Source organism: Acomys minous (genome assembly GCF_964271855.1).
Source record: "Acomys minous genome assembly, chromosome: 13".
NCBI classification, from domain to species: Eukaryota; Metazoa; Chordata; class Mammalia; order Rodentia; family Muridae; genus Acomys; species Acomys minous.
In genome coordinates this window covers 77,421,127-77,435,182 of record NC_140495.1, presented here as the reverse complement: position 1 = coordinate 77,435,182, position 14,056 = coordinate 77,421,127, and the positions used below count along the sequence as shown (strand labels likewise).

The 14,056-nt window shown below is 39.3% G+C and overlaps 1 protein-coding gene across 7 annotated transcripts in view; it reads left to right on the top strand.

Moving 5' to 3' along the window:
* PHF3 (PHD finger protein 3) overlaps positions 1–14,056 on the top strand; it is a 73,280-nt gene that overhangs the window by 34,170 nt on the left and 25,054 nt on the right. For 6 of the 7 annotated variants that reach the window (XM_084753493.1, XM_084753494.1, XM_084753491.1 and 3 more), the window contains one exon: positions 11,075–12,809. The exons of the other annotated variant lie outside the window; for it this stretch is intronic. In XM_084753493.1, coding sequence (XP_084609619.1) covers positions 11,075–12,809 — 1,735 coding nt within the window. The remainder of the gene's footprint in view (positions 1–11,074; positions 12,810–14,056) is intronic. 7 annotated transcript variants of the gene reach the window in all.

Below are 14,056 nucleotides of genomic sequence, written 5' to 3'. Positions count from 1 at the left end.
ATATGTTTGTGGGATAAGCATTACAATTTTTTTTATTTTTTAAATTAAATTAAAATAAATATTTCATTATTTTTGAGATTGATAATTTTACTGTTTACATCATTTCTCCCTATCCCATTTTAGCATTCAAACACTCCCATATAACTGTACTTCCTTGATCTCTTTTAAGTTCATGGCATCTTTTTTCATTAATTGGTGTTGTACATGTGTGTGTCTTTCTACACAGAGTCAGCCTTCTCAGACTGTATAATGTTATTTATATGTGCTTTCAGGAATGAGCATTTGGTATCTGATGAACAATTGGTATGCTCTTCCCTAGGGAAGGCTATTTTTCTTTCTCAGCAGTTTTCAATAGTTTATAGTTCTTTGTGTAGAATGGAAGCTTCCTGGGCGTTCCTCTGTCCGTATTAGCATGTCTGTTGCTGTCCTTGTTCAACTCATTTTTGGGCAGTCTTGTTGGTGAGACTATAGGTGTGGCTTCTGACAGCACTAGCAGTTACAGTCTTAGAGCAAACTCCCTCATTCTTTGCTCTTACAGTGTTTCCTCCCCCTCTTCTGCAATGATTCCCGAGCTTTAGGTGCTCAGGAATATTTGTAGGTATATCCATTGGAACTGGGTTCCCTAACTTTGCATTTTGTTTGATTGTGGTGTTTTGTGTAGAACACTAATTAATAAAGCAACAGTTTTGGTTTTTTTTAAACCCTGTTAGCTTCCAACTTAATAGATACAGAGAGACTATGCTTTATTATTAAGCTGTAGGTACTATGCTGGGCAGATTCTGAGCTACTCTAACCCTGCTATCTTTAAAACCTACATAAAAGCCAATCACTTGCCAATCTGATGACTCCCAAGCTTCTGCTCACCAGTCTCTCCTCATTCACAGTATTTAGCTTATTTGTATTCGGCAACTTTGAAGAAAACATCATCTATCCTTTGTTGGTGTGTCTAAAATTCTGAACCTAAATCACTGTCTATTATTTCTTGTATCTATCACCCAAGAAATATCTATCCAGACCTTAGAATATCTTCTTGACTTCTAAGTAACTAAGCTTAATTGTAAAACTATAACTGTTTGGTCTTCAGCCTCATCAGAGACTTGAGAAGGAATAAAATTATACCCGAGTAAGCAGGAAGTACAGGTAAGCATCTTCCAAAATAGCAAAATGATAGGGACAGTTCCTTTCCTGGACAGTCACTGGAAAATCTCTCTGTAACATTGGAGCATCATCTTCAGTCTTCTGGTCCTGTATATCTGGTGGACATATTTTTGAAACAGGAGCTGTGAAGGACTTGGTTACTTAGTCTTGGCAGAGCTCGGCAGTTGATTGGCCTGCATCCAAGTGCACCCACTTTAGGTGGAAATCTATCAGGTAGAACTAAGAGCACATCTTTGTCCAGCCAGTGGCCTGGCCATACTTGAAGCCATCTGCTTATGGGAGTTCTTTGATTTCTGTCTTCTTTTTTTGAAGTAGGCTGGGGGTTCTGCCAGGAGTTGACATGTCTCATTGTCAGAGAGGCCTTCAATTAATAAAAGCATCTTTAAATGTGTCTTCTGTAAGTCTCTGAGGTTTTGGAAGACTTCCTTCCTTCCTTCTTCCTCCCTCCCTTCCTCCCTTCCTTCCTTCCTTCCTTCCATCCATCTATCTATCTATCCATCTATCTATCCATCTATCTATCTATCTATCTATCTATCTAGAATCATATTTATCATAATTCTGAACAGGCAATGTTGCTTGTTTTTAGCTGTTTATGACCTAGGATGTTTATTTTGTGATAGGTTAGACTATTGACTGACATGACCACCATGAGTTGATCAGCTAGCTATTAATTATCCTAAACAGTTTGTAATAGCTTTTAAAAGGACAGGAAGTGAACCTTGTGTTATAAATGAGTTGTATGGATACAAACCTCATACCAGAGTAGAAACATATAATGTGTAACAAAAACAACCTTAAACATTTTAAGAATATCAAAATTTATACCAGTGAAAACCTTAAAAACTTAAATTTGTATCAGTACACAGCACAACAATGTAAAGAAAATAACAAAGCTCTTAGTTGAAACATAGATTCAATAATCTTCCCTTTTTCCTATTATTCCTATAAGATAATTCTATATTCCCTCTCCTTCTTTTCAACACCTGTCTCCTTACCTAAAAAAGAGAAAAGGAAAAGAGAGAAATCCCTGAGTTTAAGGTTTTATTTGTTTTTGTTTTTTGGTTTTTGTTGTTTTGGTTTTTCAAGACAGGGTTTCTCTGTGTAGCTTTGGCTGTCCTGGACTCACTTTGTAGACCAGGCTGGCCTCGAACTCACAGTGATCTGCCTGCCTCTGTCTCCTAAGGGCTGGAATTAAAGGTGTACACCACCTCACCTGACTTTTATTTTCTCTGAATAAGGCGATTAATAACATATATCAAACGCCCCTGAATGACTACAAATATCCATAACCCAAGAAAATAACCAAAAACTTACCCACCCCATCTTAAAGGAAATGGTATGTTGTTCTTCTTAAGGTTGCTTTCTGATGATTTTGGGGCATAGTAATCCTTTGTGGGGGCCCAAATAAAATTGGGGAAAAATGGTTAATTAATGTATCAATAACATTTGTTGTCTAGTCTCTAAATGTTGAGAATTTCAGGCTTAATAGAAGTTCTGTTTGGAGCAGTCTGAAAAGCTAGACCAATTGAGATCAGCAGCTTTGACGCTGTCCTGGAAGTAGGCTTTGAAGGAAGAGCTGCTGAAGCAATCTGAGGCTGGGTCAAGCAGGATGTTGGAATAAATGTGTCAGTGTCTCGGCATCCTGGAGGATGAATCTTGTCAGGGCTCATCCGGTGTCACTGATGTCTGGCTTTTGTTTTGTTTTTGTGTTGAAAACATATACAATTTCTCCCAAGTCATATATAGTCCTAAACTATAAATGCATGAGATGTGCAGGATGCACAGATCGATTAAGCATAGTGTTCTGCTCGTTCTATGAGCAGAAGAAAGGCATTTGCCTTTCTTTAAGCCAGTCTCCATTGTAAACCAATTTACATTTGCCATTTAAAGGATGGCATGGTAAGTTGTGAGGATATTGTAGCGAAGGATTTATTGGTTATAATAGTTGAGGTTCTGGCTGGGGACGTTTTTTTCTCGGTCAGTCTCAGTTATTCCCATGTGGGACGTTCAGCAATTTATGTTACTTGTCCATTTGGTCTTCTTGTGTGGCCAAGGTTTTCAGGGCGCCTCCCTCTGGCAAACCTGATCCTCATTATCTTGGATGGAATCAACAGCCCTTTTCCTTTTCCTATTAAGAGAAATATAAGGCTCCCCTTCCAAAATAATATAGTCGTGGTCCTCTAGTTTGAAGCCATTGCAAGTGTAGAATGATTTATTTAGCAGTCCCTCTTTTACTTAGGTCTGTTTCATTTTGACTTTTCTCAAAGAAGATGTATAAAATTGAACATACAGTCATTTTCATGTTCTATGGGGTCCATATTTCCTCCTCTGGGCCCTTGGGCCCCATTGTGCCAGACTGAGCTGCCACCTTTCCCCTGTGAGAGCATTTAATCATTGGGGACTGGCAGGCTGCCCAGAGCAACAGAAAAAGCATTGACTTTTAAATCAACTTATTTTAAATTCCATTCTGCCTTTAGTGCTCAAGCACTTCCTAGGCATATTGTATTTGTGTAGAGGTTTGTGCCTGGGTTCCTACAGTCACTGTGGCCATCTTTGCCCTGCCCCTTCTCCACATGGAGTAGGCAGTCTCACCTTTCAAAGATAGGGATTGCAGCCTTTGGTTTTTTGGAGCGAACTTAGGCTGGCATGTATTTTACTGCCTGTATTGTTCCCAGTGCCCCTGTGTGCCAGATTGAGCCCTCACTTGTCTCTTGCGAGAGTCTCAGGTCTATGGGGATTGGCTGGCTGCCCAGAGCGTGACATCTCACCTCAGTCAGCTCTCAATAGCTCTTGGTTGTGGGAGGTCTCCAGCTGCATACTCATCTCCCAGCCTAACTTTGGGCCCTTACACTGATTAACAGATTATCTTTTTAGGCCAAAATGCCTTTGGCACCAGTTTTCCTGTGGAAGCCCCACTTTCTAAGGAGACTGGCTTCTCGAGGGCAGTGTGACATCATCCTCTCCTTATATAAATTCAAAGTTGATGTGTGTCCATCCACTTTTAAGAAAAAAACTTACATAGTAACTTTAAGGAAAAAACGCATCGTTTTGAATCTTAAACTGTCTTTTGTAAGTGGCTTTATTTTATTAGCAGAGGTCCCATGCAGATTTCATTGTGTGTAGACCAGGCTGGTGTAGGGTTCACATATCCACCTGTCTCTGTATCCTGTGTACTGGAATTAAAGGTGCATGCCATCACTGCCCTGTTCAAATATTTTATCTTAACTTCAAGTCATTGTAACTCTATAATTTTAGAAAACAACATATTTGAACTATAGTGACATTCTGAATTTACTTAAAATCTGTAAAAATCTCGTATGTTTTAGTAATGTCAACCAATAAGAATATTGTTTCTTTTTCCCACCATAGGGAAAAACAAAAACATTCTAACTAAAGCCAAGCAAAGAAACGACAAAATTCTAAGTTTTGTGCCATCTCATGCTGCAACAGCAAAGACCTGTCCATCATTCCTTGGCATTTAGTTGTTGCTGTACTGTATGGGCAGGCCCTGCCAGAAAGAGTTGATGGACATCTCGTAGCCAGAGAGCTCTGAGTTTCAGCTGCAGTCAATTTTCGATGTTCTATTGGGAGGAGCCCTTTTCTTTCCTCTGTTCTTATTGCTTGTAGTTTAGCACTCCATCTATCGGTTCTCTGTTTCTCTGAGTATGATTTAGTTTGATCTTTCTTAAAAAGGATATATAGAGCTATAACTATCAGTGTAAAAATTGTATGCCAAGAGAAACTCAAATGGAATAAAAATACACCATGGCGTTTTGAATTCCTCCATTTTTTTAAATCTAGGTGGTTAAACCCCCTGTCCCCCCCAGCTCAGCCTAGAAGGCTGCTGGTTTCCTAATTCCGCCTCTCCAAACTGCCACTCTATCTGTGGGCATCAGGAGCTGGTCTTACCTGCCCCAGCGCTGGATGGCTGAGGAGGCTTTTTCCTGCGTGTGGACCCAAATTGGGTTGCGGTTAATCTGTGTGTTCCCGCTGTCTCTGTGCTCCCCAGATACTGGTCCCTCCATCCACAGCCACTGTTGTTCTGTGAGAACTGAGCCCACCGGCAGCAGCTGGGACCACGTGTGCAGCAGCTGGGACCACGTGTGTGATATGTTTTGGCTCGCAGAAGCATGTGTGCCAGGGTTATGTGTGTGCCTTCTGAACTGCACAAGGTTTGGGGAGAAAAAAACCCCACCATTGTTAAGGAACCATATTCCCCCTCCCCCTTCCAAGTAACTATAGTATGAAAGGCTGCCTATGTTTTCCATACTTTCTTAAAGAAATAGTGTGCCTTATCAGAGACTTTTTTTCTAAGCTTAGGTTCTCTGTAAGTCCTTGCCCCACAGCTCAGCATGAGACTCTTGATCTCAGGTTTATGGATTCATGTCCCATGTTGGGCACCAAATGTAGAGTACTAATAAAACAATAGTTTTTGAGGCCAGCCTGGTCTTCAAAGTAAGTCCAGGACAGCCAAAGCTACACAGAGAAATCCTGTCTCAAAAAACAAAAGCAAAACCTAGTAGTTTTCTTTAACCCTGCTAGCTGCCAAAATAATAGACAGAGAGAGACTGATTTATTATTAAGCTGTAGGTACTATGCTGGGCAGATTCTGAGCTATTCTAATCCTACTATCCTTAAAATGAACACAAAAGCCAATCACTTGCCAATCTAATTACTCCTAGGCAGCTTCTCCATCAGTCTGTCCTCATGGCCGTGTGTTCATTGTCCATCGGGCCTCACATGATGATTCCTTTCTCTTCTGCTTCCTCTTCTGCCACCTCTTCTGCTTACCTATGTCCTGTCTCCCCAAGTACAGGAGCCTAAACTCCTCCTACTCCTCTTCTGCCCAGTCACAAGAATCTTTATTAGCCAATGAGGGATAATTGTGGAATGTTCTTTACAACATGGGTACAGGAGATGATTCAACATTCATAACAATGCTCATGGCACATTGTAACCAGATCTCAGGGCACTGAAATCAGCATCTGAAAACACAGTCCACAAGACCATCCTCCAACAGTTTCATAATGGTCTCTGTGTGTTACAAAGAGAAGTTTACTTGAGGGACGAGGACACACTTAACCTGTGGATATAAGGACACATATTTATAATGTAGTTAGGAATTATGCTGGTTTTAGTAAAATATTGGTTCTAGGATCTACTACAAGATCCATGACTTCACTAGCCTGCTGGCCAAGTTTTTAGAACCAGGCTTGATTTCCTCTTGTTAACTGGGTCTTAAGTACAACAAGAGAGTTGTTGGATACTGCCAAGTTATGTGTGCCACTACTACATCTTTAGGGTTGCTGTGCTGTATGGGTTGTTGATGTATTTCATAGGTGTCATAGCTGGGTAGGACTGTTGATGCTTGTTCCTTCCTTTGGAAGCTTGCGTGGTACCTTCTGGTACCATGAAAGCTAGTTCTCATGGAGGAGGCTTTCAGATCAATCCCAGCTCAGAGGCCTGAAGTACATGTTATCTAGCTACCTCTGGTGGCAACCTAGGGTAGTAGCAAAAGGCCATAATACTTTGAGAGTCTCTTGGACAACTGACTAACAACTCAAAAGAGAGCTTCTCATGCCTGGAGTTTGACTTTTTTTTTTTTTTTTTTTTTTTTTAGATTGTCATGGGGGTGGAGAATAACTTACTTTAGCAAGGTGAAATTACTATAGGAACTGATCTGAAAATATGACTTCATTCACTTCTGTATCCATTGCTGTATGCTAGAAGCTTGTAGAATTCCTTTTCCATTATTTAAAAAATACTTCATAACATGAAATCTTGGTGTTTGGTATATGTTATGCATTAAAGGTAGCTAGCATTCATTAGATTTGGAGTCTGAAAACTATTGTTCACTTCTGGAATTTTTTTTTTAAAAATTAACTATTCATTTCCATTAGTTCGTCAACTCCTGCTTTTTGGAATCCATGTCTGGTGAAAGATGTTAGCCTTTGATTTTCTTTATTTTTCCTAACACTTTCCTATATTATCTTTTCTGCTTTATCTTTTGAAATTATTTCATTTTCCTCTGACCTTTCAAATTTTGCTTTCATTTTTGGTTTTTTGAGACAGGGTCTCTCTGTATAGTTCTGGCTGTCAGGGAACTCACTCTGTACACGAGGCTGGTCTCCCACTCATAGAGATCCACCTGCCTCTGCCTCTGCCTCCCAAGTAAGTTTTGCATTTTTAATGTTCAAGTATTTTGTTGGGGAACATGGCCCTGAAGGTAGCAGTGCATGTGTGTGCGTGTGCATGTGCGTGCGTGTGTGTGTGTGTGTAGTAGCTTTGTCCTCAAATTACTAATACCTTTTATCTTTATTAAGATACTCGATGTTTTTAAAAAGGTTTCATCTCCTTTAATAGTGTGTTTTCTCCATTTCTTTCAACGAAAAGAATAATGTTTTGGTCTTTGTCTTTTATTTTAGAAAGCCATCTCCCATCATTTTCTAAACATGTTTTATTTAGGAATTATTTAAAAAGCACCAAAGAGCTGAGTAAATATTCAGTCTACAGAGATTCTGTAAATCACAGGGTTAGTCACTGCCTGCTGCCAGCAAACTTCACAGTATTGGAAGGTGGAGCCTTCTTGGGCCTGTGAGTTAGGACTCAAGGCAGGGATTTCTAGCCTGAAAGGGTCATTTTATTGTCATTCCTAGTTTCCAGGGTAGAACAAGTACTTACTAATTACAGTGACACATTCAGGAAGGGTTGTGAGGGATCAGCAAGTCAAAAGTTGATATTCCAAAGGGGAGCAGCGGAGGTTGGGAAAATGTCAGTGCAGAGGAGCAGTAAGTGCACACTGCCAGGTTTCCTAAGATGTTTGACTCTTGATTGCTGATCTTGCTTAAGCGAGCAAATGTGGGAACATGTGAGCATATGAACTGAATTTATGAACTGAGTGTTATTAGTATTATGTAAAATACTCACTGTTTCATACCTGTCAGGAGTATCTCTCAACTGTGGTGTTCCTAGCCTAGAAGCCCCCTTCTCCTCCTCTAAGGCCGTGGGTCCCAACATTACTAATTCTGTGATTGTTTAATGCAGTTCCTTATGTTATGAACCCCCCCCCCCCCCCATCATACACTTATTTTTGTTGCCTCTTCATAGCTGTGATTTTGCTACTGTTAGCATAGTAATGTAAATATCTGTGTTTTCCCATGGTCTTAGGTGATCCCTGTGAATAAGTTGCTCACTCTCAAAGGGGCCCACCCAAAGGTTGAGAACCATTGCGCTAGGGGCTAAGCTGCCAGTTTCTGGCAGGATGTTAATGGTGGGTTTGATGACTTGCCAGCTTAGTGTTTGTCTCAAAGATACTACTTAATTGTCTCTTGCTTGAATTACAAAATGTGTCACTGTTTCCTTTCTTTTTCTTCATTTTCTATCTACTTACACTTTTTCAAAAAAGATCCTTTATTGTAGCTAAGGGAATAAAGATTGTCCTTATCGTAATTTTCTTGATATATAATTTAATCAATTAAAAAAATAGTTACTTTGACACATGTATACTTGGGACTTAAATAAGCAAGATCGAAAATGTAGAAAAAATGACTTTGTTTTGTTTTGCCTGTAGAACAGCATGCTTCAGTCTAAGGCAGTTTATATTTAGAGAAGGTGGCTTTATCCTTTGCTTAATAAGTTACTTACTATTACAAAATAATATTTCATCAGAATATCATCAGTCAGCCGACTCCCATGCCACTCTTACTGTTTTCTTTCTTTCTCTCTCTCTTTCTTTCTCTCTCTCTCTCTCTTTCTTTCTTTCTTTCTTTTTCTCTCTTTCTTTCTCTCTCTCTTTCTCTCTTTCTTTCTTTCTTGTTGTTGTTGTTTTTCCAGACAGGGTTTCTCCATGTAGCCCTGGCTGTCTTGGCCTCTTTGTGGACGAGGCACAGAGATCCTCCTGCCTTTCCCTCCCTGGGTCCTAGGATTAAAGGTGTGTGCCACCATGCCTAGCACTCTTACTGTCTTTAGCAGCTTCTTCAAAGCTAAAAGTTTTAAAAATTGTTTATCAGTGGTTTTATTTCAGGCATGTCACAGTTCAGAGCTTAAAAGTCACTTAAATATAGAAACAAAACTGTGGATGTTATTTTAGAAATAACAGAGCCTGTGATGAACGGTTCATAACCTGGTGAATAATGTTTCGTTATTTTTTCTTTCTGTGTTAAATATATGTGTGTGCGTGTGTGTATGTGTGTTTGTGTTTGCATTTGAATGCCAGAGGTCAGTTTCAGTTGTCTTTCCTCATCACCTTCCATCTTATGTTTTGAGTCTGTATCTCCCACTGAATCTGGAGTTCCTTGATTCAACTAGGGTGGTGGTCAGTGAGCTGCAGTATCTCCTGTCTCAGGAGTACACTGCTCGACCTCCATACTAGTACTAGCGTGCTTCCATGACCATGTTTTATATGTGTGTTAGGGATCTAAGCTCAGGTTCTTGTGCATGCACCACAAGCACTTGATTGACTGAGTCATCTTCCCAGCCCGTACGTTTTTAAAGTTGTAGAGTGGGTCCCAGATATTGGGAGATTGTAAGAAGGCCTAGGGGAAATGAGAAGGGTCCCAAAGATCCAGTGGGACATTGAAGAGTTAGAGTGATATCATTAGTTTATACCAGGACCTGATGATAAGTGACAAGTTGGGGGAAATATTCAAAGTAGTTTGTAGTCAGACCTTACTTTGAATGAGTAACTTTACAGTAAATCAGTGTTGATACAGAGTTGATGTAGAGGAGCAAGATAGGTGTAGCGTAATACTTGTGTTTTGAATTTTATTTCAGGAGTTGCTTTTCTACTTAGTGAAAATTTTAAGTTTTGTTCATTTTTGGTTCTTTTTATTGTGTTTTTCCTGTCTCAAGATTTTTCAAGTGCCTTTAATCCCAGCATTTGGGAGGCAGAGGCAGGAGGATTTCTGTGAGTTCGAGGCCAACCTGGTCTTCAAAGCAAGTCTAGAATAGCCAAGGCTACACAGAAACCCTGTCTCAGGGGAGGAAAAAAAAAAAAAAGATTTTGCGAGTTCAGGGAAAGGGGATAACCGTTACTTAGTAGGGTTTGTTAGGAGCACTATTAAAGAAGGAGCATTGCACTTCTTGTGTATTTTCCTCATAGATTTTTTTTTCTCAGTTTAAGTTACTGATTGTCTTGGCGTTCTGTTTGTGATACTCTTGGTGCAAACTTGAGTTCCATGCATAGGAATAATATCAGGACTGGAGATGTATGTAGCTCAGTTGTTTCATAGTGCCTACCTAGCATATAGAACCATGGGTTCTGGTTGAGGTAACAGCGTATAAAACTCAGCCTGTAAGAATTGGAGGCAAGAAGATCAGCTTCAAGGTCTCCTTGGAGTTTTGAGTCTGGCCTAGGCTACCCGAGACTTGTTTCACTTAGGGGGGAAAAGCTTCAGTATAAATGGGAATTGAAATGGGGATTGGAGATCTTTGGAGGTTATATCTTGAAACAACAGATCTTGTGTAGGATACATAGTTTTGTTTGCATTTAAGACTTTATTGGCATTTGTACTTGTTTTTATATAATGAGAAATATTTGATATTTATAATGTGTGATAATCTTTCTTTAGGACCCTTACTAGTGGTAATGGATCTCATTTTGCTTACTTTTATTTCCAACTCTTGTTGAAAGGATACTTGTTAAAAATACTTTTTATAAATTAGATGAGTCCAAAATTTATATTTCTATTCCCTCTAACAGAATTCAAGAGATGCTAATAAGCATAAATTAACATGTTAAATTATATGTGTATATTGTATATTTGATCGTCATGAGTAGCTGTCAGTAAATTTATATTGATATGATCAGGTAAGTTTCATAGTTCAGAATAAGGAAGTGATATATTTTAAACTATTGAAACAAAAGCACACAGCAAATGGCTAAGTTTATTTTATTTTATTTTTCCCTCTATGATAGAACAAGTAAGAAGTTTGCGACAAAGCACTATTGCCAAGCGTTCAAATACAGCACTTGTGAGCACAAAAAAGCCATCTGGGAAGACTGTATGTCCCCCTAAGGTAGGGGTGAAACCACCAGATAGAAGCCAGGGTAAAGAAGAAGTTTATACATCACTGCAATCTGAACACCCTAAGGAGAGTAGAAGGAGCAGCCGGCATGCTGAACACGTGGACGTGGTGCCAGAAGTCTCAGCATCTTCAATGGATTCTTCAGTGTTATCTTGTGTTGAAATGAAGGATGAAGCTGAGTTAGATTCCACTCATGCATGTACCAACCAGGGTGAAGTAAATGTGCCATCTCATGAGTTAAATTGTTCATTTCTCTCAGAGACTTGTGCTAGTATGGAAGGAAAGAAAAATGAAACTCTGATGGAAGGTAAAGCTAAGACTGATAGTAGTCGCTCATTGTTTAAGTTTTCAGGTAAAGAAGATGAGCAGAACGATCTTGTTTCAGGTGAAATGGATGACACTATTGAAGAAAGGAGTGCAATGGGAAAATTTGAACAGGAAACAGAGGAGATAAAGTTACACTGTGAAGGTGACCAGATGACTGAAGAACCAGAATCTTCTGATATGTCTAGTGACTCTGCTTGTACAGATAACAGTAAGACAGAAAAGGATGACACAGCTGAATGTAATTTGGAATTGAAGAATATCATAGATATTGTTGATAAAGCTGAGAACTCTCTTCAGAGAAATCAGATGGGAACATTAGGATATTGTGAGGACGTGGAGTCTAACGATGTTCAGTTACAGAGCACAGAGTTTAATAGATCAAACTTGGAGGAGATTGATACTTGTGCTTTTGAACCAGAAACTAGTACTTTAGAAAATACTATTTGTGATGTTCCCGACCAAAATTCAAAGCAGTTGAATATTATTCAAAGTATTAAACTGGAGTCTCATGAAACAGCAGATCTTCAGGATGACAGAAGTGATTTAGAGCCCAAAAACATAAAATCCAAGCACACAAAATCTGTAACTCACTCTAAACAAAGCACGGCCACAGAAACTCCACGGAAAACTGTTGCAGTAAAGCAAGAAGTAGTGCACAGCAAAGCTAAGTCTAATGTCAAGAGTCTGAAGCGAAATGCTGATGAACCAGAGGCCCCCCGTGACTGTCAGAGGCCGGTCAAAGTGAGAAAAAAACAAGCTGATAAGGATTTGAAGAGTCAGAGTTGTAATTCTGGGGTTAAATCTGTGAAAAGCCAAGCTCATTCTCTATTGAAAAAAACACCCCAGGATCAAAATATAATGCAAATGTCCAAACCTTTAACCCCTTCTCTCAGTGATAAGCTTCATGGGCACTCCGGCTGCTCTAAGGAGTCCCATCATCCCGCACAAACTGGACACTTACACTTACTGCATTCCAGCCAGAAACAGAGCCATAAGCTTCTGCAACAGGCAGCAGCGGGGAAGGTCACGAGCCATGTGAAGGATGAGCATGACCATGCAGGTAGTGAGCATCTTAAGGAGGAGGATAAACTGAAGCCAAAAAAGCCCGACAGGAATCTGCAGCCTCGTCAAAGGAGAAGCAGCAGAAGTTTTTCTCTGGACGAGCCTCCATTGTTCATTCCAGACAACATAGCTACTGTAAAAAAAGAAGGGTCAGATCAGACCGCCTCAGTTGAAAGCAAATATATGTGGACTCCCAGCAAGCAATGTGGGTTTTGCAAAAAACCGCATGGCAACAGGTGTGTGTGCGTGTGCATGGGTGTATGGGTGTGTACTTTGAGAAACTTGTAGGATGAGGATTGAGACCAGCGTGAGAACTTTCTAATATGAAAATAAATTATTTAATATACAAAGACTTCTAAAAGGCCCTTACCAATCCTGGATAAATGATAGAAACCTGGAACCATTGAATTCATAATAGATCATTGTAGAATATTTTTAAAAGCTTAGTCTGACCAATAGCTGATATGCACGGACACGTTTTTGTCATTGTAACCAGTTAGAATTTAATGTAGTCATTGCATCTGATAAAAACTAAAACCCTTATGCTAATGAGAATTGTTATGCTACCTCAGGACTGGAGGTTATATGTCATTTTACTTGACTGCAGAACTAGTAATAAAGTGTAAAGGTCTCAATGAAATGGCTATTTTTCTTTTGAAGCTGTTATTTTTTTAAATAATGCACTTGAAATACCCAACCACTACCATTTCAAAACCAGTATTTTTTTAAAAATTTTATTTATTAATTAATTCATTCATATTACAACTCAATTGTTATCCCATCCCTTCTATCCTCCCATTCCTCACTCCCTCCCACTTTCACCCTATTCCCCTCCCCTATGACTGTGCCTGAGGGGGATTTCCTCCCCCTGTATATGCTCATAGGGTATAAAGTCTCTTCTTGGTAGCCTGCTGTCCTTCCTCTGAGTGCCACCAGGTCCCCCCATCCAGGGGATGTGTCAAAACCAACAAATTTGATCTTGGAACTAATTCAGTAGTAAAAGCAACTGTTAGATTACCTAGCTACATATGTATGTATTATGAAATAGACTGAAAATATGTATTTGCTTTTGGAATGTCTTAGTAGTTAATATAATTTGTGACTTCTAATCTTTGAAATTTTGACAGTTGACTTTACCACTACTTTTATTTTAGGGTTATTTTGGACTCATCTTTAGCAGCTTATCACATTGCCTGTCTATTCTCAGTGTATTTTCATTTGCTTTCTTTTTTGAGAAAGGACAAAAAGTGGCATTTGCTGCTGCAGATGGTGCTGATCAGATATTTATGTTGCTGTTGGGATGTCTGTCAATGATTATATGTTAAAAAGAATTAAAACTTGGACAATATAGTTAAATGACCATTACATTTCCCAGCTCTATCAGATTACATAAAGCTGAAACTGAATTTAGAGAGAGACAGCCAATAAACAGCATTTTATACATCATTTTAGTTGTGGGAGTAAGAGGAAAGTTTTGAGGTGG